This window comes from Brienomyrus brachyistius, chromosome 6 (genome assembly GCF_023856365.1).
Source record: "Brienomyrus brachyistius isolate T26 chromosome 6, BBRACH_0.4, whole genome shotgun sequence".
Taxonomy (NCBI): Eukaryota; Metazoa; Chordata; class Actinopteri; order Osteoglossiformes; family Mormyridae; genus Brienomyrus; species Brienomyrus brachyistius.
Window position 1 is genome coordinate 4,473,145 of NC_064538.1, and position 26,578 is coordinate 4,499,722.

Below are 26,578 nucleotides of genomic sequence, written 5' to 3' on the forward strand. Positions count from 1 at the left end.
TTATGGGGATTTCTGACCATTTTTCCTGGAGAGAATTTGTGAGGTCAGGCACTGACGTTGGACGAGAAGACCTGACGATCTCCGCTCTAATTCATCCCAAAGGTGCTAAATCGGGGTTGAGGTCAGGGTTCTGTGCAGGCCAGTCAAGCTCCTCCACACCAGACTCACTCATCCATGTTCTTATTGACCTTGCTTTGTGCACTGGTGCACAGTCATGTTGGAACAGGAAGGGGCCGTCCCCAAACTGTTCCCACAAAGTTGGGAGCATGAAATTGTACAAAATGGCTTTGAATGCTGCAGCATTGACAGTCCCTTTCACAGGAAAAAAGGGGCCAATCCCAACCCCTGAAAAACAACCCCACACCATAATCCCCCCCACAAACTTTCCACTTAGCACAATGCAGTTAGCAAGTGCCGTTCTACTGGCAAACCCAGACCCGTCCATCGGATTGCCAGACAGAGAAGCGTGATTCATCGCTCCGGAGTACACATCTCCACCATTGTATCCAGCGCTTTGCATTGCACTTGCTGATGTCAGGCTTGGATACAGCTTCTCAGCCATGGAAACCCATTCCATGAAGTACTTTTATGCATGGTTCTTGAGCTAACCTGAAGGCCACACAAAGTTTGGAAGTCAGTAGCTATTGACTCTGCAGACAGTTAGCGACTTCTGCAGTCTGTGCGCCTCAGCTTGCATTGTCCCCGCTCTGTGATTTTACGGGGTCTACCACTTCATGGCTGAGTTGCTGTTGTTCCCAGTTGCTTCCAATCTGTTATAATACCACTAACAGTTGACTGTGGAATATTTAGTAGCAAGGAAATTTCACAAATGGACTTATTGCATACGTAGCATCCTGTCACGGTACCACGCTTGTATTCACTGAGCTCCTGAGAGCCTCCCATTCTTTCACAAATGTTTGTAGAAACAGTCTGCATGCCTAGGTGCTTGATTTTGTACACCTGTGGCTATAGAAGTGAATGGAACACCTAAATTCAGTTATTGGGAGGGGTGTCCCAATACTTTTGGTAATGTAGTAGTTTGTATGGGCTGGAAGCGGTTGGTGCACAATGGATGCCATTCAGACCTGATTTTCATGAGTGATATAATCGGAGCCTCTATCTCTCGGTCAGCTCATGATTACATCTCTTGTGCGGTGCTAAGGGCAAGGAACAGTTTAGCAGGAGGAGTGACGGGTACCACTCATGCAAACCGCTAATGATAAGGGCGTCTCGATTTCTCTCTCACACACACACACACACACACACACACACACACACGCACTTTTGTATTCATATCTTTGTGTGGACTGTCCATTTGTTTCTATGGTAAAAACCATTCAATGACAACCCCATCAATGACACCCTGAACCCCTATTCAGCCCTTACCTTAACCATAAGTAGCCAAACAAGTACAGGACTTTTAGCTATTTTAGTTTTTCGATTACAATCACAGAGTTTTATGAAACTGAGTATCCCCTTGGCGGGAATCGAAAAAAATGATCCCCACAATGTCAAAATAACAGTTTTGGTCCCGACAATGTAAAATATATATTGATATAACCGCCCCCCCCACACACACACACACAAAGCATAAAACTGAAGTGAAATGAACACTAGGTTTTGTTTGCAGACGTTAGTTCACTTCACCATGACTCCTACTCTGATAATAACTTACTAAAAACTAAAATTAGGAAAAATCCTCAGCTAACAGTAATAAACAAACACAGTCCACTGTGAGGCCAGGGAAGGGGGCTGCCTACAAATCACAAACACAACTGAGGCACATAATACATTTTCTGTGGGACATACAGGGCATTCTGTTCCTCATAAAAAGCACTGTCTTTCTTTCAGGGGTCCTAAGTGCCCAGTGAACGGCAGTTTCTGCAACTGCGAGATGGAAGACAAGGGGGACATTTGTGCGATAAAGTTTAGCAGTGCTCTGCTTGTGCTAGCTAGCCACTGCTAATGCTTAATGATGAATTCAGCCAAATGCAATAAAGACCTGACAGGACTGCGATGGTGGAAACAATCCAAGGGGGCTGGGAGGGACGGAGGCTGGTACACAGAAAGAAAGGAACTGGAATAGCTAATGCCACCAAAATGCTGCACAATATTTGGCTCTTAAGTACGCACACCTTGAACAGAAAGTCTCAACTGGTCAGCTGGTCCAAGCGAGGAATTAACGTTGATGCTGGACAATCGTTTTTATGGGTCGGCCTATAAATCTTTATGAGCTGTTTTATTTTAGTAGCTGTTCAGCATGGGTCAGCTGTAAAAGTAGCACATTTCAATCGATGATATCTGTCAGAAAATAATGATCAGTCCGTCCAGGGTGGAGCCCTGCAGTGTCCCCGGCACTGTCTGTGAGGCTCCACAATCTGTTGTGGCCCCGTATTATGATAAGTGATACATGGATGGATGGACTGATGGATGGAAATAATGAACACAGCAGTTTAAAATAACATTTCTATTAAGACAATAAGACACATTGAAAGGTTTCTTCAAGACAATATCAGTTTAATGTTTGGCTCCTGTTCCTCCCCCCGAAAAAAATTCATTAATGGGAGAGACGTGGAGAAACGCACCATGGAAAACTAGGAACAAGAAAAGGTTATGTCCAAATATTTAGTACAATTTACATAATAGGTCTATGCATCTATCTCCCATACCAGCTTATCCAGTGCAGAGTGAGAGCCTGTAGCCCATCCCAGAATGCACTGGGCACACACACACACACACACACACACACAGGAACATTTAAAAAAAGACCAGTTAAAAAGCCCCATTATGCCTATTACATTAAACCAGTCATCAAATTGCCCAGTCATAGAGGATTTATATGACTTTAGTGTGAAAAATCCTTCAGTATTTTCCCAGGATTTAATTTAATCATTGAGCTGGGTGTGTAGTGTGATGGGCGTCCTGCCATGAACAAACACAGCCGGTTAGCCGAGCAGGCAAACGAAGACCAGGCAATCACAGCACGCTAAACCAACTGCGCAATAACGACTTCGGCTGAGCCTTATGCTGAAGACAAACACTGGTGCTGATGTACAGTCTCGTTATCAGTACTTAACATTCCTGCGCACAGCACAGCCACATCCTCTGGTATGAGCCGAGTAAATAACTCACATAATACTCGCTCACTGCTGCTCAAAGACGCAACATGATTTATGGCGCATACCCAATCAGTAATATAATTTTTTTTGTATTTTAAGCGAGATACATAAGTGATGTCAGTCAGCCAAGGACTCATTACCCTGTTGGAGTGAATATGTATATGCCCCCTTCGCCCCCCCCCCCCGAACACACACCCATTCCCTTTGGACTCGGTAATAGGCAAAGTTTCCTTTATTTACAAAAAACAAAAAAAATAGAAAAGGAGCCAACACGTTCATTCCAGACGAATGAGAGATTGATAAGTCCTGTCAACTGGTCTTGCCTTTGAGGATTCTGATGAAAGACACGCATCCAGTGGGAATTTTAAAAATGAACACAATAGCACTTCATCTGAAAGGCTTATAGAATGACTTTCAGTTTAGCTGCACAAGTTGTTTTTTTTGGGGGGGGGGGATTTTCCATTTCAATGATCGATCGTTTAAAAAAGGACCAACTCGGATGATTTATTTGGTGCGAAAATCAAACTAACAGTCATTCTTTCAGTTAGCATGTCAAGCTTCAAAATCATTTCTGTTCACAGGCCAGTTTGAATTCTCCATAAAAATTGACTTCTCACGTAAAAATCGGTGACGGACCAAATGTCAGCAAAAAAAGCTAAATTTGTTTCAGAAGTGCATACTTTTTCCCCCCTTGTTCCCCATTATCTGTGGTTTTGTGTTCAACAAAACTGCCACCGATTAAACACTATTGTAGGAGGAAAAAATCTAATAAGAGCTCTATAGGATGCTGCCAAACACAATTTGCTTGAAGTTTCAATGCTGATGATTAAGTGCCTCTTTAGTCAGAAAGTGTTGAAACGGCACAATTCAGAATAATCCAGTAACCACCTCATCACAAGGTGAAATACCTAAGAACATCCACTAAGAGTATCATTTGCCCGTAAATAAAGAAGTTCTTCCTCAGTCAGTTCCAAGGCGTAAACCAACCAACAGCCCGGTGAATTTCTCTCTCAGAACAAACGGCCACTGTCTTCCATCTCCAGCACGGTTCCACGGAGCAAATGAGGGACCGGTTGCTTGTGATGTCCGGTGGACCAAGACGCAATTAATCCTGAAAGGCTTGGCTGGAGAGATCGAGGACCACGTACTGAGGAGCACAATCATCTCAGCATCATACTATTTACCTAAGGTGAACCTCCAGTCAGACAATAACAGTACAGACAGGCTACCGAGCTTCTGTCTATGCTCATAATATAAATTATCATGTACCTTCCACACAATCCCATTGTGATGTCACACGTAGTCTACACGTGCTAGACGTCTAGACAAGATCTCAGTATTATATTCTTTCATTCTCTTATTCTGAATCAATTTAAAAGACTAATATTCTATGGATACACAAACAAAGTCCTGAGCAGAGGGTAAAATGCCCTTTTAAGGCATTGTCTACTCAATCACAATAGTCACTGGCCTGTGAAATTGCACAGACTGTACTGTCAGCGTTTATGCTAATTAAAACTTGAGCCACTACTTGACAGCAATGTCGGGAGCTCCTTGGCTATGACATTTATGATTCAGTCTCCTCAGAAGCTTGGCAGCCCACCAACAGGGCTGCAGGCATATACGAAGAATTAGGGATAAATAATAAGCTAGCCCATAATTGGTCGCTAGGCAACAGTAAGGATCAGTCTGATAGCCAGCGCTAAGCCCACCAAGACTAACATGACATGACGTCACCCTGAAATGTAGTTAGCATTGTGGGAATCCAGGCTTTACAAAAAAACAGAAGGCAGCTGAAAGAATTTCCTTCACGCCAGTGAAATTTTAGTCAAATCAACAGCTCATCTAATTACAACGGGCAGTTAAGAGACTATGAAATCAGCGGAAACACTTTCCAACCTTACATCACTAGTTATTTATGAGAAATCACACATCATGAATCAGTTTTTTGAGTCACTAAATCCATATCTAATCTTCTCCATGTGGGCACGTCTCACACATAAGGATAAACAAGCGCTACGTATTCTAACCATGTATATTATATGATATCAGTAGCAGAATATTACAACTGGGGGTTTAACTGAGTCACCGATACTCAAACAAACTACTAAGGGAGCAACAATACAGAATATTCATGGTTCGTTAAGGGACGCCGTCGGGCCCTTGAGTAAGGCCCTTCAAGTCGACTGCTCCAGGGAGAGGCTGAATGAATGTCGCGCGGGACAAATGCATCTGATAAATAACAATAATTTAGATTTTAAAACTTACTTTCCCAATTATCCCATCTTACCAATTTCCAAAGACTTTGATAATAATAAAGATAAGTGATCAGTCATGGGGGCGGTGGATGATCAGTCCATCCATACATCCATTTTCCAAACCGCTTATCCTACTGGGTCGCGGGGGGTCCGGAGCCTATCCCAGAAGCAATGGGCACGAGGCAGGGAACAACCCAGGATGGGGGGCCAGCCCATCGCAGGGCACACTCACACACCATTCACTCACATATGCACACCTATGGGCAATTTAGCAAATCCAATTAGCCTCAGCATGTTTTTGGACTGTGGGGGGAAACCGGAGTACCCGGAGGAAACCCCACGACGACATGGGGAGAACATGCAAACTCCACACACATGTGACCCAGGCGGAGATTCGAACCCAAGTCTCAGATGTGTGAGGCAACAGTGCTAACCACTGCACCACCATGCTAACCACTGCACCACCATGCCGCCCCTTACAGTGCTAACCACTGCACCGCCATGCCGCCCCTTACAGTGCTAACCACTGCACCACCATGCCGCCCCTTACAGTGCTAACCACTGCACCACCATGCCGCCCTGGATGATCAGTCATTACGGCCATATTGCACACTGGTGCTTTGTGTCAGGACAGAATTTTTGTTTTTTATTTTTTTGTTACACAAACGTAAGACAATATGAACTTACTTAGTTCTATTTTTTTTCTCACTGTAACGTGTTGCTCAAAAATTAAGAACTGATGTTGCACTGCGCTGCACTGAACTGATGTCGCACTGCACTTACGCAGGTCAACATTATTGTTGACAGTTACCGAGATCTCTGCTTCGTTACTTTTCGAACTACATATGGGATGGTGCCATTCAACGTCCATGCACACCCGTGTATAAATGTAAGAAGTTAGTCTTATGGTAACATTTCACAGTAATGATCAGGAGCCGATCCCAGAGCAGCGACAACTAGACTGAGTGTATTTCTACATGTTTGCATCTAGGAGTGACAAGTGGCACTGATGGCAGGGCTAGCAGTGCTCTTCGAATATCAGAGGAACTTTCAGCACCACAAAAACCCCATGCTGTGGTACAAAGACTATATAAAAACTTTATTGATCCCCGGGGGAAAGTTTCTCCTACCCAGAATCATTATAAAAAAACATCACCTTGAATATCTTGTTAAATGGGAGCTGTGTGCCTTCTTCAAACCTCTTGTTGGCAAGACTGAGTTCTTGAGTTAAATAAACTTGAAGCCCTAAGAAAACCACATGACATTCTCACATCCCTAAGCTATGCTCCCTTGAAGGTTCTGAGCAAATACACTCAACAAGGGCCAGAAGACATGACTTTGAGAATGCAGAATAAACCCCAGCTTGATAAAAGACCCAGCAATATCAGATAAACCCCCAATATTGAGATGAAAGATGAACACTCAGTTTGAATGTGACGGGATCTTCACAAAGAAAGAGCATCTCATACCTGACTGTGAGATTGTGACGGACAGAGCTGGAGAGCTGAAGGAGATGTAGAACCTACATCTTAGGAAAAGTTCTCCTCCTATAACTTCTTAGAAGCCTGATTTGCTCTGTTTGAAAATCCACCTTTTAATGTATCCGTCCTCCCAGCTGCTCCACACAAACTCCAGGCAGCATGTTTCATTAAACACGTGTCAATGCTACGCTCCACATTTCTGTAAACTTTTACCTTTCTTGAAATGCACTGCGCATGTATAACATTTTGTTCAATGGAAAAGACAGTGTAACAAGTACAGCACTGGTACACAATACATTGAGTTTAAATAGGCGGAATCAAAATCAGAAACAACAGGAACTTAAATCTTAAATATGTAATACCTATAAATGTGACAGGTAAGCATGAAACTGGAAGCATCTGGCAAATGCCTACTAGTACTTCTTTTACATTAAAAAAATTAAAACCACTCACTCATTCCATAATTCATTCTCATCTGGGTCACAGGAAGTCAATCTGTGTTCAAGGCCTCCGAATCTAAAATTGCTAAGACGGCTTGGCCAGTAGTTTGATCCCAGAGATGCTAATAATGACTAAATAATTATTTTTGGATATTCAAAATATCCAAAAACATTCAAGACAGTAAAATGTACATGCAGTACTGTGCAAAGAGTTATCCAAGCATATACGTTTAAACATCCAGTTAGCCACTGGAACAACTGAATTGAAGCATAAATTAAAGCAAAATGTAGGCCTACACATAAACAGTTATATTTTTAAGTAGGCCTAAATAAGTGTGCTGTCCAAGTAAAAGGTGGCTACCATTTGTTTTGTGTGTGTGTGTGTGTGTGTGTGTGTGTGTGTGTGTGTGTGTGTGTGTGTGTGTGTGTGTGTGTGTGTGTGTGTCTCAATGGACCAGTATCCCATCCTGGTAGCCTCACACAATCCTCTTTAACAGACAGGCTCCAGACCCCAGCCATTATAATTGTTTAATTAATAAACGTATAGATGGATGAATGAATAATTTAATTTATGCATTCTCTCATTGCAGCTTCACAAAGGCTATGCATATTACAGCTTCACGAGAAATATCTGGGGCAAGCCGGTCATGGTCGCCACTTTTCTCCTCTGTAAATAAGGAGATGTGCAAATAATTTGACGCATATAATGAAAGGTTCCAGAACAGCACTAGTACAGTAAGTGACCGGCGGTCCGTATTTCCGGCCGACAGGTACGAGCGTAGCCTTCCCGTAAAAAAGAGGAAAGTGGACGAGTTTTTAATGGAGATCAAAAATGCGTCGTACTTCGGGGACTTGAAAAGGTCACACAACAGCACCATGCTGCCCGTTTAAAAGCACTTTTATATAAAACACGGGAGGTTACACGGGGTTATGATTAACGCCCTCCGTCATATGATCGTTTCTCGTTCGCTGAGTAAATTATACTGCGCAGATGTTACCGTAAAACTGATACAGCATGGTTGGTAAAATTATTAATTTATTCTGATATGCCTCAGTCCTGCTCTGCTGTGTTTAACTGTTTTTTGCATTTAATCAATGACACTCCTTTAAAAGTGGCTGTCATTTCTTGGGATGTTTTCAATATAAACCCGACCTGTCACACCATAACGGAACTAGGTGGATTAACCGGTTAACCAGTACTTCCCCCACCAACATCCATTTATTTCGCTTATTGATAGCGAGATTTTAACGTGATGCATCGTATTCAACAGGACTGTGTAGTCCACATGACAGTAAATAAACTAATTTTTATCCTAAAAACTAAAAAGTTTGAGACGTATTATTGACATGGGCAACTTGCGTCACCTTAACGCTTACCGATTGTAATGCGCTTTAATTTTCACGCACTCCAGGTGCAGGTCCATCACAGATCCTTGTTTGGTAGGCATTGTAATCCGCAAAATAAGCGGCGAGAAATCCTCAATAAATATCAGCTTCCTTTTAAAATCCACGAAAGAAACTTTCACACAAGAGAGCGAGCGAAAGGCGACAGCGGCTGTAAAACGTGCGATGTCTCACAATCCTGCACATTTCCCTCCGCTCCCCACGCTTCTTTATTGCGGATTCAACAAGTTGACAGTTTTGCTGAGGGGGAAATCGAGGGCGAAGGTAGGTTTATCCGCCCCTGATTTGTCCAGTCGATGCTCCTTCGGCCGGTCTACCTTATAGTTAGGGGCGGAGAGCAATCCCAAGCTCAGCGCTCCGGGACACTGACAGGTCTGGGCCGGCCTACTTCACATCCACCTGTTGTGTGTTGTGGCTCCGTGCAACAGCCCTACGAAGTACGGCTTTGTGGACCGGGAAAGCCATCTACTGTGGTAGCGTTGTGCGAAATATTATCTTAATATAACAATCGCTGTAAGATGTAAAAATCTAACACTGGAAACGTTCTAAATGTTAATGTTGTAAATTATTTTCTGAGCATTTATATATCATAAAACTGTTAACTTTCAGCTAACGTTTTCCACATTCCAGTCATAGTTCGCCATCATCTGTGCGATATTAACGGACGCACGCTGCACTGAGATGGATGGGATTGTGGGGAACAAACTGAACTCGACAGTGCAACTCCACCCAAAAGCAGGTATTCCAACTTTCCTCAGCACTGACAAATAACTGCCTGCGCGATGTGATTAAGTAAAAAACAGTACTGCTGAGGGTGTACTTGTGTCTCTTTTTTGGCCAGCACATCCCATGTTATCCACCGTATAACTTTAGACTTAATTGATGTTGACTGCTGCAGCAACCGTGAGGTGCATCGATCACTTCCGGTGAAGTGAACGTGCTCGAAGTCAGCTTATATAGGACTTCCTGTGGAGCTGCGGATGGAGCTGCTCTTATTGGCTGCGTCTGGAGTCGGTCTCTCGGGAAAAGTGGGGAGAGGCTTCTTCGGCAACAGCCAATTAAAATACAGAATCGTTATCCAATAAGAAAAGACCACGGGAAACCAGCAGCCAATGCAAAAGCTAATCGCATTGTTAAACGGGTTTCTAATTTGTTATAACATTTAATATTAGTATACTAATATGATTAATTATGATTATGATTCTTTTTTTTTTCGTTTATCCAGCGGCCCTGGATCAGCTTTTGGGTTTAAGCGTATTCAACTCAACTCAACAATGATATAATTCTGTCAATCACTTGATTAGAACCGACGACTTTTTGTAAACGGGAACAGATTCCTTATTCCTTAAATTTATGTCCAGTAAAATTAATCGCGTAGCTGACTTAAAGGCATTTATTCTTGAATGTATGCTAAAAAAATAAATCCAGGTGGCAGTAAAGTCGAATATTTTCTATATTTGTGCGCCGCCTACCGGATTAAAATAGAACCGTTTTGCTGTAGGTGAGAACTGCATATCTTGTACATGTACTTAGAAAAACATTGTATTTTAATATATAGAATATTTTTCTATCGTGATTTTGATGTTGCAATAAATAAATCTCGTGCGGTTTCTCTCGATATACCTGTAAACGGTTGTGATTAATTTCATGATTTGATACAGAAATGCCCAGAAAAACGTGGTTATTTGCGTATAAACACGTATTTAGAGCTTATGTCTAATTTTTAATTAGCATAATGATAGTATATGTATTTTACGTTTTGCACAATGTGTAATTACTAAGTGCAGGGGAATATAACCATAAATTGAACTCAGTGAAGCTTTACACCAATAAATGATCTACACTATTCTTTGCAAAACGAGCAGTATTTGGTTATTTCAAAAACGCAATTTCAATCCAGACTGAACACAACCACCAATTCAGGACATGTTCCCAGAAAACAGACAGCATCAACAATTATCTGAATTTCTTTGTATGATCTCCGTACTGGCAGAAGGTGTAGGGGCAGGGACGGATTATGGGTTGTGTGGGCCCCTGGGCAAAACGTTTGCGAGCCGCCCCCCCCCCCCCCCCCCCAGCACCACCACCACAATTCAAGGGCCCTTGGCAGCCAAATGCCCTCCCTATAGGGTCAGGGGCCCTTGTAGGCAGAGGATCAAAGAATGTAGGCCCTCTAAAATAGACAAACGAAAATACATTGTTGATAAGCGTTGCAAATTGTTTTGGGCTAGGGGCCCCATGGACCACCTGCACCCCAAGGGCCCCTGGGCAGCGGCCCCGCTGGCCGGTCCGTAATCCGTCCCTGTGTAGGGGCATAAACACTCAAACCGCAATATTCATGATATACAACTGACAAATGAGCATGAAACTTGATAATCATATTGTATTCTTGCACACCATACATATTAATATGACAAGTTTTCTAAATGTGTACCAGGCTGTAGTGCGAGGTGTGTGTGTGTGTGTGTGTGTGTGTGTGTGTGTGTGTGTGTGTGTGTGTGTGTGTGTGTGTGTGTTTTGAGTATGCATGAGTGCTCCTGTAATGTTATTGAGATCTGCCTGGTCGCTACTATCTGCCTGGATTAAACAATACAAGGCAAGTTTATTTATATAGCACAATTCAGACACAATGTAATTCAGAGTGCCTTATAAAGGCAGAAGAACACATTTAAATAAAAGACATTAAATCACATTCAAAAGATAAATAATAATAATAATTAAATTACATAAAAACGATACTATATGACTTAACAAATATCTATCCCTGGGCTCCTGTTTCTTGCATGTGTTCACTGAAGGAATAGTTTCAGTCCAGGGTGACCCCTTCCTTGTGATCTTTGCTACCTGGTAAATGGCGTTGATTTCCTCCTTGACTGTAAAGCAGTTATCCTACTGACATTTTATTAATGAATAATTCCACATGTAGCAGTTTGAGTTATTTTGGGAGGTTTTTCAGTAATATACTACTAGATTAAGTGTATTCATAAATGTTCTATTCATCAGAGTTCATTCCTTGTAAGGATAATCCCTTACCTCTAAGGCCTAATGGAGTTTGTAATTCAGTTTTGGGTTTTACAGTTATTCCCAGTAGCTTTGACACATTTCATAAAAAAAGCTTAACATTCTCACCACTACAACAGCATTTCTCAAAACAATGCATATGACAGTGCGACGAGAAATGACTTTCTGCTGTGCAGAAAGTAACATTACAGTATAGGGATTACAGTTGTTCTGCAAATGTTGATTGTCATTTGAGAAATGCTCCAAACCAATCGAGTAAAACTGTAATGCACATGCAGTTACTTTTTTATCTTGTCAGGTAAATTTAATAGTCGTAAGAGGAAAAATAAGAAATCCCCACCTATTCGACGGTCATTTCTTTAAGAAACTGATACCATCTTGGAATTGATGCAACTCAAGAACCATTGCAAAAGTGCCTTTCTGTTGTCTCGTTATTCAGCTCTCACTGGTCAGAACTCTTGAATGTATTTAATGTATGTAATTCATGAACTTCTATACCTACGTTATTGTTATTACTGGAATCTTTTGTTACATTTTGTTAAATTATTGTGATGACTGTAATATTATCGTGCCTGGTCCTGTATAATGTCACCTGTACCTTTTTTTTTAATTGACATTCGACTTCGACTTAACATACACAGCGCTCTCAACAGGAACATCCCCCATTTCAGGCGGCACAGATCCTGCAAATAAGGAATCTCCCCAATAAAGAAACTAACTGTCTTAAGCCTCGTCCAGTTCCTTCTTTTTGTTTTTGTTTTAATGTTAGTTAGAATTAATGATTATAATCCGCTTTGCATCGGGCGGTTCTTCGCCTCTGCAGTCGTGTTGTTAACATGTGACCAGCCTGATTTTTGTTTAATTGGTACACGTATTACATCAGGGGTTTCACAAACTAATGATTACCGAGTTAAATGGCTGACATTCCAGCATGTCGAACTGTCATTAAAACGCTGTATGTCCTTGCAATGGTTTGTTATGCAAGTAATATTGAATCAGCTGATTGCAACTGTGAATCTATATCAAAAGGACGGAGTTTTACGATGTACAGGCAGTCAAGAATTCTGGCTTACAGGAACATAATGGACATAACGGACAAAAACGGCACTTCTGCGAGTAAAGTGACGCTGTCATGATCTGTTTCCATCCCGTCTGTCATGTTTCCGGTTGGCCAGCAGAGGTCTCTGCTTTTCCACTCGAGCTACCTGATCGCTCTCCTCTGTCAGACCTAAAACCTCTAATTGTGAAGGCAGAGGTGCCTGCGTCTATACGGTGTTCTGTGCCTGATTTCCCCTTCTTATCATTTCGACACATTATAGGAGGTGAGTGTTTTTTCTGTTTTTATAAAGATAAATCCTTTATTTGTTGAGGGCCTTGTTCAAGGGCCCACAGACACACACATTGTTTTTCAATGCCCTGTGGTCTGTCAGTCAAAAAGTCCAGTACAGCACGTCCCCAAGATACGAACCTGTTCTGTTTGCAGGTTCAGAAAAAGTCCAACAAAGTGAGCCTAGGCATCCAGCTGATGGCGCTCCAACCCCAAACCCTCAACTCATATCAAAAACATGTACATGCACAGCTATTTGTACATAATAAAATGCTTATTAAAAGTTAATATTTGTATTTTTTGTTATAGATTTGTTGTGTATTTTAGCAAGAAACAACTGCAAATAATTTTTTATTTCCAGTGTTTTTGCTCAGCTGATCTTTATTTACCATTATTCACCTAGCCTACACCAGATATGCAAATGAGTGCAACAGGATGCTAGTCATTTCACTGCATGTTCCTGTATAGCTATGCATGTGTCGCATAAAGCAAAGACGAGGGAGGAGTAGCGGGTAACTAACCGTCGCAGCCTTTAAGGTGTGACTTTCCTCCACTTCCGTTGAGTGAGAGGTTGTTGATTTGCACCTGCAAAGCTTCCCTCACCCCTCTCTCAAACCACTTGTCTTCTCTATTCAGTTTGTGTGTGTTAATGTCCTCAAATGAATGTCCTTTCCTTTTAAATGGAGGTATTCAGCTGATTCCTGCCCTGATTCTAACTGATATTCCATTTAGATCAAAAAGTACATTTTTACCACGGATATGGTATTTGGCTCTCTCTGTCTCTCTCTCTCTATATAGTTAGATAGATAGATAGATAGATAGATAGATAGATAGATAGATAGATAGATAGATAGATAGATAGATAGATAGATAGATAGATAGATAGATATACACTCACACACACACACACAACATGGGACGGGGGAACACTAAAGGGGATATCGGAGGGACCAGGAGGGATCAAAGGCATGGAGGGGCGAGGACCAAACACGGGGGGCACATAGAAACTAGAGGAGAATGACAGTGAAGCAGGACGGGGAGTGAGCACAGGGGGCAAGGAACCAAAGGGCAAGGGGAACCAGGGAGCTGGAAGGACCCTAAGCGGGCATGAAGTGGAGGCCGCAGGAGCAGCAGGCGACCGTGAGGCCGAAGCAGGAGGGACCCTCTGCGACCGCAAGGCAGGGGCCAGAGGGGACGCTGAAGGGGGCAAGGACACCCTAGAACCGAACAGGGACAAAGTGTCAAGACCTGGGGAACAAGAGCAGGACCATAGGAGTTGGACAAGATAAGACCACAACTCGATAGAGCACATGGGGATGAGGACGGGGCACAGCACTGGACACCATAGGAGACACAAGACTCAGGTACATAGAACACAGGGCAGACAGGTGGAGGGACATCAGGGCTAGGGAGGGACAGATGAAGGGGAACAATGAACTGGGGAGCAGACAAGGCAGACTAAGGCTCTGGGGCAGGAGGTGAGGCTGGGGAGGACGACGGGACCAAAACGGGGACAGTACGGGAGGAATAAGGGGCGGAAATGGACCAGGGGAGACCAGCGGCGGGGCAGGAAGCCGGGGAAGAAATGGGAACACAGGACTAGTGAAGACTGAGATAGGGGTCAATGGGCCTTGGATGACCCTGGTCAGGGCCCCAGGAAGTAGCCTCCCCTGAAAGCGGGGGAATTACCTGGACCCAGCCAGGCCCCAGGGGCGGCCAGTGAAATGTTAGGTGGCCTAAAAGGGGTTATGGGGCTAGTGCCGTCAGGACTGCAGGGTCAGGCGATGGTGCTGAGGAAACAGGGCAGGGGGACACCACTGGTGCTATGGGGTCAGGGTTGGAGACCCTGGGAGCACCTGTAGGGGGAGAAGGAGGACGAGGACAGACATGGGGACCAGAAGAGCCTGAGCGATGACCACGAATGTGGCCCCGTCTCCCTCTACGGGAGACTGAGGGATGGCAGACCCCCCCTCCTGGTAGGCCCCTTCTGGACTGGGATATATGTGTGTGTGTGTGTGTGTGTGTGTGTGTGTGTGTGCCTACATGTGCGTGTGTGTGTGTGTGTGTGTGTGTGTGTGTGTGTGTTGTGAGAGAAAACTGAACAGAGGGTATATTTTTCTTAACTAGCTTTTAGAACTGCTTTTGAAATGGATTTTTATATTGTTGCAAGAACACCTAGGTGACAGACAGCTGAAAATCATGAGAGAGGTTGAAGTGTTGGAGCTAAGTGCACTCATGGTTCAGTTACTAGAAATGCAGACTGGGAAACAAAGCATCAAGCCCCCGTACAGTAGCAGACAGGCATGCATGACAGAGACCATGCAAAAGCGTAAACACCCGCCCCCACGTGCTTGCAAGATGCAAACTGCATAAAGAATATGTATTACAAAGTACACGTCCTACCCTAACCAGAGGAGGGGGTACAAAGTGGTTGCACCCTGAGCTCAGAAATAAAGCGGCGTCATATTCTGAAGCACCGTATTATACATTTCTACGACAGGTTGCGCGTGTGTGTATGTATTCAAAATTTAAATATTTTATTGAGTACGGTGATTTCTTCCTCAAAATCTTTGACCTGAGAATGGAATAATATGATCAAGTTGTTCTAATAGTAGTAAAGTCGTTCTTATAATGTTTGTTTTAATGAGTAAAACAGCAAAATACAAGCTTACCAATTTCATGTTCCCATTATAGGTAATGTTACCGTGTTTTATCGGAAATGTTAGGGTTCTGCATTGCAAGTAGACATACGGCTTGGTCTTCGGATGTTACACCGCTTTAGCCAGGGGTAAGTCTGTCTTTCGTTATAATTTCTTTGATTATCTCCCATAGTTATCAAACGTCAATGTAAAGGAGCAGAATGTAGAAGTACTTTGAAAATGTCGTAAAGGAACTTATACGGACATCGTTTATGTTTTTTAAGCGGTATTGTACCGCAGTAAAATAAAAACTCGGACTCGGCATAAAATGTTTGCAAAGCTGGTCTTGTACTTATGTACCGATTTTAACGTCTCATTGCTAAAAAAAAAATTGCATATATTTGTGTACTTGTACTATAGTCTATTTCTTTCACGGTCTCTCCGAATCTAACCTTTGGAAATATCCGTTATACCCACTGAAGTTCATTCCAGCTCGTCCGTGATGCAGAACACATTTTTTTCCTCTCACAAGCCAACTCCGGTCCGGTTTTGTCTAGATCCAGGCCACAGTTTCCACCCTGGCACATTCACCTGCAATCTGTACAGGCGTTTTTGTAATATTGCTATTTCATATAATTAGGCAACGTCTCAATTAACTCTAACTACTGACCTGTGATTGGCCAAATTACTTATTTTCTCCTTGTTATAACTCCTGCTAGGTCAGTTATTGGTATGTGGTTGTCTAAGTGTTAATAATAATAATATTCGATACTTTATTAATCCCCGTGGGGAAATTGTCTTTATGACTCCCTCACCTTGTGAAGGGCAGCATCCTGTAGCGGAGCCCAGGGACCAGGGGCCTAAGGGCCTCGCTCAAGGACCCGCAGACGTGTTGAGGCTGAGATTACCTTCTGATTACAGGCATACAGGCTTAGCCCACAGAGCCACACGCTGCCCCTTAAGTTACAGTCTGAGTGTGTGGTACATGAGTGTGTGGTACAGTGTGTGATACATGAGTGCGTGGTACAGTGTGTGTGGTACAGTGTGTGATACATGAGTGTGTGGTACAGTGTGTGATACATGAGTGTGTGGTACAGTGTGTGGTACATGAGTGTGTGGTACAGTGTGTGATACAGTGTGTGGTACAGTGTGTGTGGTACAGTGTGTGATACATGAGTGTGTGGTACAGTGTGTGGTACATGAGTGTGTGGTACAGTGTGTGTGTGGTACAGTGTGTGGTACATGAGTGTGTGGTACAGTGTGTGTGGTACAGTGTGTGATACATGAGTGTGAGATACATGAGTGTGTGGTACAGTGTGTGATACATGAGTGTGTGATACATGAGTGTGTGGTACAGTGTGTGATACATGAGTGTGTGATACATGAGTGTGTGATACATGAGTGTGTGGTACAGTGTGTGATACATGAGTGTGTGGTACAGTGTGTGATACATGAGTCTGCTTTTACGTTTGGTTCTGGACGTTTGCCTGCATTTGGTCCTGTTTTACCTGCCGGATTCGGATGTTCGCCTCTTTTTTGGAAATTGGACTTCTCTTCCTTGACTCTTTTCCCGTTTCTGAACTGTGATTTCTCATGACTGGCTTCGGTCTGCTCCAACCACGATGAATTATCGCTATTAAACTTGTCCACCCTGACTTCCTACCGTGGTCTGCTATTGAGCCCAACCTTGGCTGTGCCTGGTCCTATGAGTATTCCTGAGCCAGGACGGACCCAGCAGACCTCAACCACATTAAATTTACCTTGAAGATAAGGAACCCTGTTTGGAAGACAGGAGTCCAGATTGGATACCATTCAGCAGTCCATGGAATCTCTGCCACCAGTCTGATGTTACTCGCCATCTCAGAATAATGAGTTTGAAATCAGTGGGCTGATTGTTCATTTGGGTGAAGGTGTAACAATTGATCTACAAAAATTAAAATTACAATGTTTTTATTTAAATATATCCTCTCCTCTCACATAGGGTGGCCCCTTGTTGATGTAAGAGGTCCACAATGCTGTGCAATGGAAAGTGAATCCCAGATATTGTCATCTGTGATTTATGGTTATTTCACAACATGCTTATTCTGCTTCAGGTTGTAACATTTATTTAATGCTTTGTAGCTGTTTCTAGACTTTGTGTTGCCTGTTCATCCTTCTTCCTATCTGTCCTTTCTCAATAATCAGGAAGTGCAGAGAATCAGGCAGATCAGACAGGGAACATCCCAGAGCACAGAATGACTTGTCAGCTCTATAGATTCACTTAGCGTGTCTTGCTGTTTTGGTAAAACATTGTGAACCTGTCAAGCTATCATGCAGATCAGAATGGATTGACCAATTACACTATAATCTAGTCTGTTGAGACTGAGTACTCATGCACATCTGTCCTCATTTTAACCTTGAATATCTTCAGACTGAATGAATGAATGCTTTTGCTTGTTTAACCATCTGACTGTAGTTAATTTAATCTGTCAGGTATGAGATGTATTTAAAAGATTAGTCATTTTATTCATGAGCCACATTCCTCAATAAATTGTAGTAGAAATATCTAAAATCATCAGGTCACTCTGTTTTCATTATGCTTACATCACACAAGTAGCAAATATTGTCATGCTATTAGTTACGGCCCATGTTAGCGTAATGAAAATTATATGACCTGATTAATTGTAACTTGGTTAGATAAGGACTGATTTCATACAGTCTAATAGGATGTTTTTTTCTTTCACAGACATATTTAATCATTCTTCTTCTGTGTGTTAATTATAATCCCTGTTCTGCATGCGGCCAGGCTGAATATAAAATCGGTGATGAATGCTGTCCTATGTGTCACCCCGGTAAGTCACATTATACCATAGTGACCACAAGTCTCATTGCTTAGAAACGTCAGAGGAATCTGGCAGAATAACCAGCATCTCTGCTGTTTCCAGGAAGTCGTGTCTACAGACATTGTACAGCATTGGCCAGCACTTCATGTGTTCCATGCCCAGATTCTGCGTTCAGTGACCAACCTGACAGTCTTGGACAGTGCAGCCCCTGTACAGTCTGTGTTAAAGGTAACAGTTCAGCTACCCATCATATTAACTCATTCATGCAGTATAATACATTCATTTTTGTATTGGGTGTTTATATTAGTTCTGGTTACTTTTCTCTTCGCTCCACAGGCCTTGGTGTGAAAACAGTGACAGCATGTACACCCTCTTCAGACACAGTGTGTGGGGTCCTGGAAGGGCACTATTGTATTAATCCTTATAAGGGAGGATGCAGAGCAGCCAATAAACACACAGCCTGCAAACCTGGACAGTTCATCCAACAGCCTGGTTTGTGGGGATTTCTGATTCTCATAATGTATGTTTCAAAGAATAAAACGAGATATTTAGTTAATATTCTAAGTTGGTCATAAATCTGTTTCCCTTTCAGGAACAGAATACACTGATACCGTCTGTGAGGACTGCAGTGATAATTCATACTCTGATGGCTCCTTTACCGCCTGTAAACCACACACACAGTGAGTTTCATGATTATTTTCAGCCATTGACCAGGAAAATGTCATTTTGTGCAGTTTGTATTACATTTTGTCAGTAAAATTTTGTTTAACTGACAATTTTGTTCACGAATTTTGTTCGTGCTTATCTTTACAGCTGTGAGTCCAGAGGACTTGTCACAGTCAAAGCAGGAGATAAAGCAGCTGATTCTGAATGTGGAGAGAAAAGTAACATTGCATTGTCAGCTGGAATAGCAGCAGCAGCAGCAGCAGCAGTAATAATAGGAGCAATATATAGATTATATAAAAAAAAGATATTTCCTGGTAAGAATATTACTTGCTTAGGTGCATGCATACTTAAGTTTATAAAAAATGTTTTTTATTGGCATGAACAAAAAATTCACTGTCATTTTAAATAGTAAAGTTGGTAGTAATGTGAAACTAAATACACAGTAAATTTGAATGGCACAAAGCTATACTGTGATCATTTCTTAATGAAAATGTTTTTTTAGGTATTCAGTGGCGGAAGAAGGTATGTTATTTATTATTTTATTTTTGTACATGTGTCAGAAATTCATGTAGTGCAATCAGTGCTTATAACCAGTCTGTCATAAGACCAGACTACATTAATTTCATTGTAATATTTTGACAGGATCCACCCATAGAAGGTGAAAGTATGGTACCAAATACAACTAAAGTAAGTCAGTGTATTAGTAATAATTTCAGTAAAGTAACAGAAGGTGCATTTATGTAGAAGCTGATTGATTTCCACCCCCCTGGGTTCAGTGTAAAACAGGGTCCCATAAGACAGTGACTGTGGATCCTACATTTATGTCCAGGTCTGTGTTACACGTGTATTTGCTGAACTGCAGAGGTTAGTAGTTCACGTTGCTCTTGTGTTAACAGGCAGCTTAATTGTTTCTTCCTCAGGTGTAAGATGACGATGTGACATAAACCCACAGAGGAGCCACCGGATCCTTCTGGATGTTTTGGCCTAAGAAAAAAAAAATATATATATATTTGTGTCCTTCCATCCATCCATTTTCCAAACCGCTTATCCTACTGGGTCACGGGGGGTCCAGAGCCTATCCTGGAAGCAATGGGCACAAGGCAGGGAACAACCCAGGATGGGGGGGCAGCCCATCGCAGGGCACACTCACACACCATTCACTCTCACATGCACACCTACGGGCAATTTAGCAACTCCAATTAGCCTCAGCATGTTTCTGGACTGTGGGGGGAAACCGGAGTACCCGGAGGAAACCCCACGACGACATGGGGAGAACATGCATACTCCACACACATGTGACCCAGGTGGAGACTCAAACCCGGGTCCCAGAGGTGTGAGACAACAGTGCTAACCACTGCACCACCATGCCGCCCCCTCACCCTAACCACTGCACCACCATGCCGCCCCCTCACCCTAACCACTGCACCACCATGCCGCCCTATATACATATATATATATATATATATATATATATATATATATATATATATATATATATATATATATATATATATATATATATATATATATATATATAGCTACTTCCTGTAGCTACGCAGCACTGATCTGGTGGCTGTCCAGCACCTCAAAGATCAAATGACAAAATGAACGCGGTTTCTGTAGACAGAAGATAAAAATGGCAGAGTACTCATACCACAGCTTATGTGCTTCGTGTGAGGATGCGGCGCCATAATACATAAAACGAAATATGACGTCCAATCAAAATCACATACGAGTTTATTTGATTGGTAACATTTTTTTCTAAAATGAACAAACTGTAAACAAGTTTTAATTTCAGGCTGACACTGCATTCTTCCTATTACAGCTGAAACAGGACAATAACATGAAAATATACATAAAGTGCAGGTTTGACATATACAAACACGGCCAGATAAAATGTACAATCATTTTTAAAATACGTTACAAAAACTCATTTAAAAATTGAGAGATTACCAACATTTCTACTGTGCCTGACATTAACTGTCTTAGCGGCAGACCTGTGTAAACTTACAGTTTTGGTGTGTAATAGTGGTTCTCTATGTGCAGGTCAAAATCGCTAAGAGTAATATCATTGAACATGATTTAAAAAATGGTCCAAACATGGGCATTCAGAATGATACAAAAATATTGTTAGGCCTAAATCACTGAGTAATGTCTTTTTACATAAAAAATTGTCCAGACATGGCCATTCAGTATGGTACAAAAATACTCCTAAACCCAAAATTCTACTGTATGCAGTGTTATATACAGTTAATGGAATTACTGTCAACCTTCCATGATATGTGCATGAAAAAAACAGAGCAGGATAAACAGTTAGAAGATAGATGGATGTTTTAGTGTCATTCGCAAGATTGACCACTTAATGCTTAACATGTTACTGTTAACCATTGGCTGGCTGATGCCATTGAGCTCCTTCGCATGGGGGGTGATTTTTGGGGCCATGCTGCAGATACCACACATCATGCAATATCTATACAACATGAACCAGACCATTCTGTAAACCAAACTATGAGTTATGCATAAATCTACCTCCATATCTTCTGTTCTTCTCTGGCCTGTACTGGCTGTCTACAGTCCTGTCCATCCCCAGTGTAGGTGCCCAGATCAGGCAGATGTATGTCACATATTGTCTTTTAGCTAATACCTTTATCCAGAGTATCCATTTTCATAGAGTAATTCTAGTTAAGTAGTTGGCTACTTCAGTTAAGAATCACCGCACTGGACTGGTTTGACGCCTGCCTCTTGATGATCATGGTTGGTAGGTTAACTGTTTTACTGGTACCTGAAACCATTCAAGGGAATATAATATTAGTTTCTTGATAAATGAATGTATAAAAATATAACTTGTAAATATGTGATTTCTATGAACAAAGTCAGAAATGCCTTTCATCATTAGTAATACTAACATTATTAATGTATTAAAATAATTTCATACTAGCAATTCAATATAGAAAATAACTTACCTTCCAACTTCTGCAATAATCTGCAATTAGAACAGAAAAAAAAATCAATGCCTATATCACCTGGATGGCTATTAAAATGATAGAAAAAAAATGGACAAAGCAGAAAACACTTCAAAGTTACTTCTGAAAACTCAAAAAGACATTGACTGACCTTTTGCATAAAGTAACAGAAATAGTCCAATTAAAGCAATCAGAAATAATGTGAAGGCAAAACATATTAAATATCTGTGTCTGTATGGAAGTAAATTAATGACAAAAGTCGTTGATGAAAAAAAACCCGTTGAATTACACTTATCAAATAAAAAAGCATTGCATTATTGATGCTTTGAATTTTTGGGGACTGTAATTTAATATGTGTATACATTTAAACATTGAACATTTCAACTGAAAACATTTCAATTGTAATTTCACTGCTTAAATATTCCAGTACAAAAATATTCGGCTTCCAAAATTCAGTTCCAAAACATACGTATTTTAAAGTGCATGTTTATAATTCAACCACATGAATTCAGTTAATTTAATTTCGCCTCAAAATAAATTTGAAAAGAAGAAATTCAGTTGAAAATATTCCATGTGTTTTATTCGCATCTTTATTATTCAAGCAGTAATATTCAGTCGTCTTATTTGCACTTTACAATATTCAGTCATGTTATTTTCGCTGTTTCATATACGCTGCCAGAATTTCAGTGGTTTAAAATACGGTCCGAAATTAAACCCTCTACATCCAGAACCAGCAGGATGACTAATAGACTGCCGATAGAGTTCGTCTAACTGCTGTCCAAAATGGAGCAAGCGGGAAATACTAGTACTGATTGACTTGGCAGCAGATTTTTGTCGATTGTGTTATTTATGTTTCTTGTCGTTTACTAGTCAATCCGATAACTTATTGCACCCCCAAGTAATAGGTTTTTATGTAAGTAATTCGCTAGCTACATTAATTATCACCAAACTTATCTTGCTTAACGTAAGATGCCTGCGGGCACCTACAAGGTCCGCTAGCATGCAAGCTGGCATCGCGATGTCGGCGATGACACTAGAAGGGACCTTAAAAGGACTTTTTGAAAGTATGATATGCCTACTTAATTAAGGAACAGACGGTGAAGATGAAATGGCATCTGACTGGGCTGGATGACACCGCCTGTGTCATATTCCATGTATGACCCGCTGCCTTACTTCTGGTTGCCCGGCGATTGGAGGGAGTTTCGGCACCGGCTTGTCATCTTCCCCCTGCTCCCCGGTTGTGTCTCAAATTTTATGATTTGGACAGTATGACTCGGCACTTAGCCATCTCTCCAGTTTGACTCTCCCTGCCGGCCCCTGGAGGTTGGGCTCCCCCTTTGAGTCTGGTCCTTCCCAAGGTTTCTTCCTTCTAGGGAGTTTTTCCTTGCCACTGTCGCCTATGGCTTACTCACTGGGGGCTTTGGGTGGGGATGCTGTAAAGCGCTTTGAGACGATGTAATGTTGTGATAATGCGCTATACAAAAATAAATTTGTTTGTTTGTACTTGGACTTTGTCTGCTCGCAGGAATGCAATTTCCAGCATAGTAACCACCCTGCATAACATAACACAGGCTGTCACTGAACTGCTTCAACTAATCCAACGAAACCTGACATTCAGCGAGATACCCACTGTGACTGTTCAGCAAGAGCAAGGACGAATGGGGCGACCACGTATGATCATATCACCATTATTTACTATATACAGCTAAAAAAACAGGCTTTTCACAGCTTCAAACCAATACACCTTGTCATGACCTGCTCGTCGGCTCCTCATGTGTGCCACGTCCCCTGATTGCCCACGTGTGCCTCCCAGATCGTCTCCACCTGTGTCCGATTATTTTGATCAGTCCTGTATATTTAAGTCCTAGTCTTGTTTGTATCCCTCGTCTGTCATTGAAGTTATTCGGTGTTGGATGTCTCTTGTCCTGAGTCTCCCCAGTAAATCCTTGTTTCCCTTGAATCCAGCCTGCTTGAGTGATTTCCGCTCGCTTGCCTGTCCGTGCGACTGCCCATTCACCTGCCGATCCACGCTGAACGTGACAGAATGACAGACCCAAGCAAAGAGGCGCAGCAGACCGAGAACGAACATCTCGGTCTGCTGCAAGAGGCCTATTACTGGCTTAACCAGCCCGACGTCCAGGAGGATCCCGTCGCGCTAGGTTTCGCCAGCAAGAGCTGCGACCTTCTGCTGTCGATGTCCTCACATGGGGACAGGAGCCAGCTGATGCAGCACCTGACAGCAAGGAGGCTGGGGTTTGACGCGCCGTATAGTGCGGAGGCAGTGTTCCAGCTATCTGTCCCGTCGGACGCCGAACAGCCTCCCGCAACCGTGTCCCCCAAACGGCGAAAGAGGAGAAAGAAGTCGGCGAACGTCCAGACGCTCACCTTGGGAGCATGCACACTCATCCCCGCTTTCCTCCCAGCAGGTGAGCTGGAAGACTCCCCGGCTTTCCCGAACGTCACCCACATCGCTGCCAAGCTGCCCACGCAGGCAGCTTTCCCCGCAAGGGGAAAGCACCCAGCCGCTGCCGAGCTACCACCACCCTTGGAACTGTATTGCTTCTGGCCTGAGCGGCTGGCCAATAAGGGGGCCAGCGCGGTACGGGACGCAATCTCGCGTGTGCCCCGGACACTTAAAGGGGCCACGTCAGTCTTCCCCGCACGGGACCTACCGGTCCCGCCGCCGACGGCTCCAGCACCCAGGCAGCCGCCGCCCGTGGACCCCGCTCCCGTGCAGCCGCCATTACCGGCGGACCCCGCACTGGAGCAACCACCTCTGCCGGCAGATCCGGCGCCGCTGCCACCAGCGCAGCCGCCACCTGCTCAGCCGCCGCTGCCGCCAGCGCAGCCGCCGCCCCTTCCTGCGCAGGCGCCACAGCTGCCTACGCAGGAGCTTCCTCTGCCTGCTGCTGCGCCCACGCCCGAGGCGCTCCCCCAGCCTGCAGATTCCACGCCCATGCCTGAGGCGCCCCCACCTCCAAGGACTGGGCCCCCGGGGTCCTTGTTTTTGGACTTACTCCTGTCCCTGACCCTCCTACAATCCCGTCAGCCTTCGTCCCTGAGGAGGTCCCAGAGGACCCCACCATAGCTCCTCCCTCTTCGGAGGTAGAGGAGCTAGAATGGGACCCCTCGGGGACCCTTCTTGTGACTTCTTGTGTCACCCCGGCGAACTCGACCCCAAATGGGGGTCGTCATGTCTGTGTCCCGTAAAGGGAGGGGACACAGACGAAGGACTGGGGTCCTGCCCGCCCTGCCCCCTGGCTCACCCTCCCTCGCCTGCGCTGGGGCTCGGGGGGCACCTGCGGGTCCTGGCCCTCCGGTTCGGCCTTCGCCTGCGGGTCCCCCTTCGCGACCTCGTCTCCCGGCCTCGCTCCGCTCCCTCCGCTGGTTCCTTGGCGGTCGCCTGCGGGTTCCCCGATGGTGGCTCCTCGGTCGCCTGCGGGTCCTCCCGCTCGTGCGCGGCAGAAGACGTCGCCGCCTGCGGCGGCTCCCCCCCTCTCCTTGCCCTCGCCAGGGTCCCCTCCAGCTCCCTCGTCCCCTTCCCTGATGCTCCCTCCTCGGCCCCTACCTCTGTCCCTCGCCCTGTCTCCTCGGCCCCTCCGGGTTCCCCTCCGGCTCCGGCCTCCCGGCCGCCTGCAGCCCCTCCGGCTGCCTCCCGTTGCCCACGGGGTCTCCCTCGGGCTCCCCTTGGTTCCCCCTCCTTGTCTCCCTATGCCCTTGCCTTTGTCCTGCCTGTCTTTGCCCCTCCGTCTTCTGCTCGCCCTTTCGTTCCGCCCGTCTCTGGTCCTTGTGCCCCGGTGTACCCGCCTTGCACTCCTGGCCCCTTTGTTCCGCCCGTTCCTTCTGTGTCTCCCTTCCTGGTTTGCCTCTCTGCGTTCCCTGCCCTTTGTCATGTTCTGTCTTGCATCTTGTCCCTAGCCCTGTTCTGCATCTCTGTTTTGTTTGCAGTCCTTCGTTGATTGTTCTGTTCTTTTGTTCCAGGTTCCCATGTCCCGTCTGTCGCCTCCTCCCTGGCGTGCCCGGAGAAGCGCGCCTTTGGGGGGGGGTTCTGTCATGACCTGCTCGTCAGCTCCTCATGTGTGCCACGTCCCCTGATTGCCCACGTGTGCCTCCCAGATCGTCTCCACCTGTGTCCGATTATTTTGATCAGTCCTGTCTATTTAAGTCCTAGTCTTGTTTGCATCCCTCGTCTGTCATTGAAGTTATTCGATGTTGGATGTCCCTTTTCCTGAGTCTCACCAGTAAATCCTTGTTTCCCCTGAATCCAGCCTGCTTGAGTGATTTCCGCTCGCTTGCCTGTCCGTGCGACCGCCCGTTCACCTGCCGATCCACGCTGAACGTGACACACCTTTACAAAGTTTGCATTACTGCAATGCTAGTTCAGGTTCTATCATACAAAGTAAAAATAAAAAATCATACAAAAATAAACTTTGTTTTT

General features: G+C 43.9%; 3 protein-coding genes across 8 annotated transcripts in view; 1 reads left to right on the forward strand and 2 right to left on the reverse strand.

Moving 5' to 3' along the window:
- Positions 1-9,014, reverse strand: part of prkcz (protein kinase C, zeta) — a 113,393-nt gene extending 104,379 nt beyond the window's left edge. For both annotated transcript variants that reach the window (XM_049017845.1, XM_049017843.1), the window contains exon 1: positions 8,676-9,014. In XM_049017845.1, the coding sequence (XP_048873802.1) occupies positions 8,676-8,746 (71 nt within the window). In that variant the 5' untranslated portion in view covers positions 8,747-9,014. The remainder of the gene's footprint in view (positions 1-8,675) is intronic.
- A 6,852-nt stretch (positions 9,015-15,866) lies between these two features.
- On the forward strand, positions 15,867-20,566 carry LOC125745240 (tumor necrosis factor receptor superfamily member 14-like). Of its 5 annotated transcripts, XM_049017888.1 has the most exons (9): positions 15,869-17,782; positions 18,415-18,520; positions 18,614-18,739; positions 18,848-19,003; positions 19,104-19,191; positions 19,325-19,491; positions 19,680-19,699; positions 19,820-19,864; positions 20,098-20,564. In XM_049017888.1, exons 1-9 carry the CDS (start codon positions 17,765-17,767, stop codon positions 20,101-20,103), a joined length of 732 nt encoding a protein of 243 aa, XP_048873845.1. In that variant the 5' UTR covers positions 15,869-17,764; the 3' UTR covers positions 20,104-20,564. The 5 variants fall into 5 exon arrangements, 4 of the variants coding, with proteins under 4 accessions (XP_048873843.1, XP_048873842.1, XP_048873844.1 ...); XR_007398604.1 differs by having other exon boundaries at positions 15,867-17,782; positions 19,680-20,006; positions 20,098-20,566; XM_049017886.1 differs by having other exon boundaries at positions 15,867-16,792; positions 16,984-17,782; positions 19,680-20,566.
- A 330-nt stretch (positions 20,567-20,896) lies between these two features.
- LOC125745241 (tumor necrosis factor receptor superfamily member 14-like) overlaps positions 20,897-26,578 on the reverse strand; it is a 38,943-nt gene continuing 33,261 nt past the window's right edge. Inside the window, exon 14 of the transcript XR_007398606.1 lies at positions 20,897-21,447. The gene's annotated coding sequence lies outside the window, so the exon portion shown is untranslated. The remainder of the gene's footprint in view (positions 21,448-26,578) is intronic.

Bases quoted from the DNA above. Each gene is read 5' to 3' on its own strand.
- LOC125745240 (XM_049017886.1), top strand. The intron at 18,521-18,613 runs GTAAGTCACATT...TGCTGTTTCCAG, and splicing joins CTGTCCTATGTGTCACCCCG to GAAGTCGTGTCTACAGACAT. The intron at 19,004-19,103 runs GTTTGTGGGGAT...TTTCCCTTTCAG, and splicing joins ACAGTTCATCCAACAGCCTG to GAACAGAATACACTGATACC.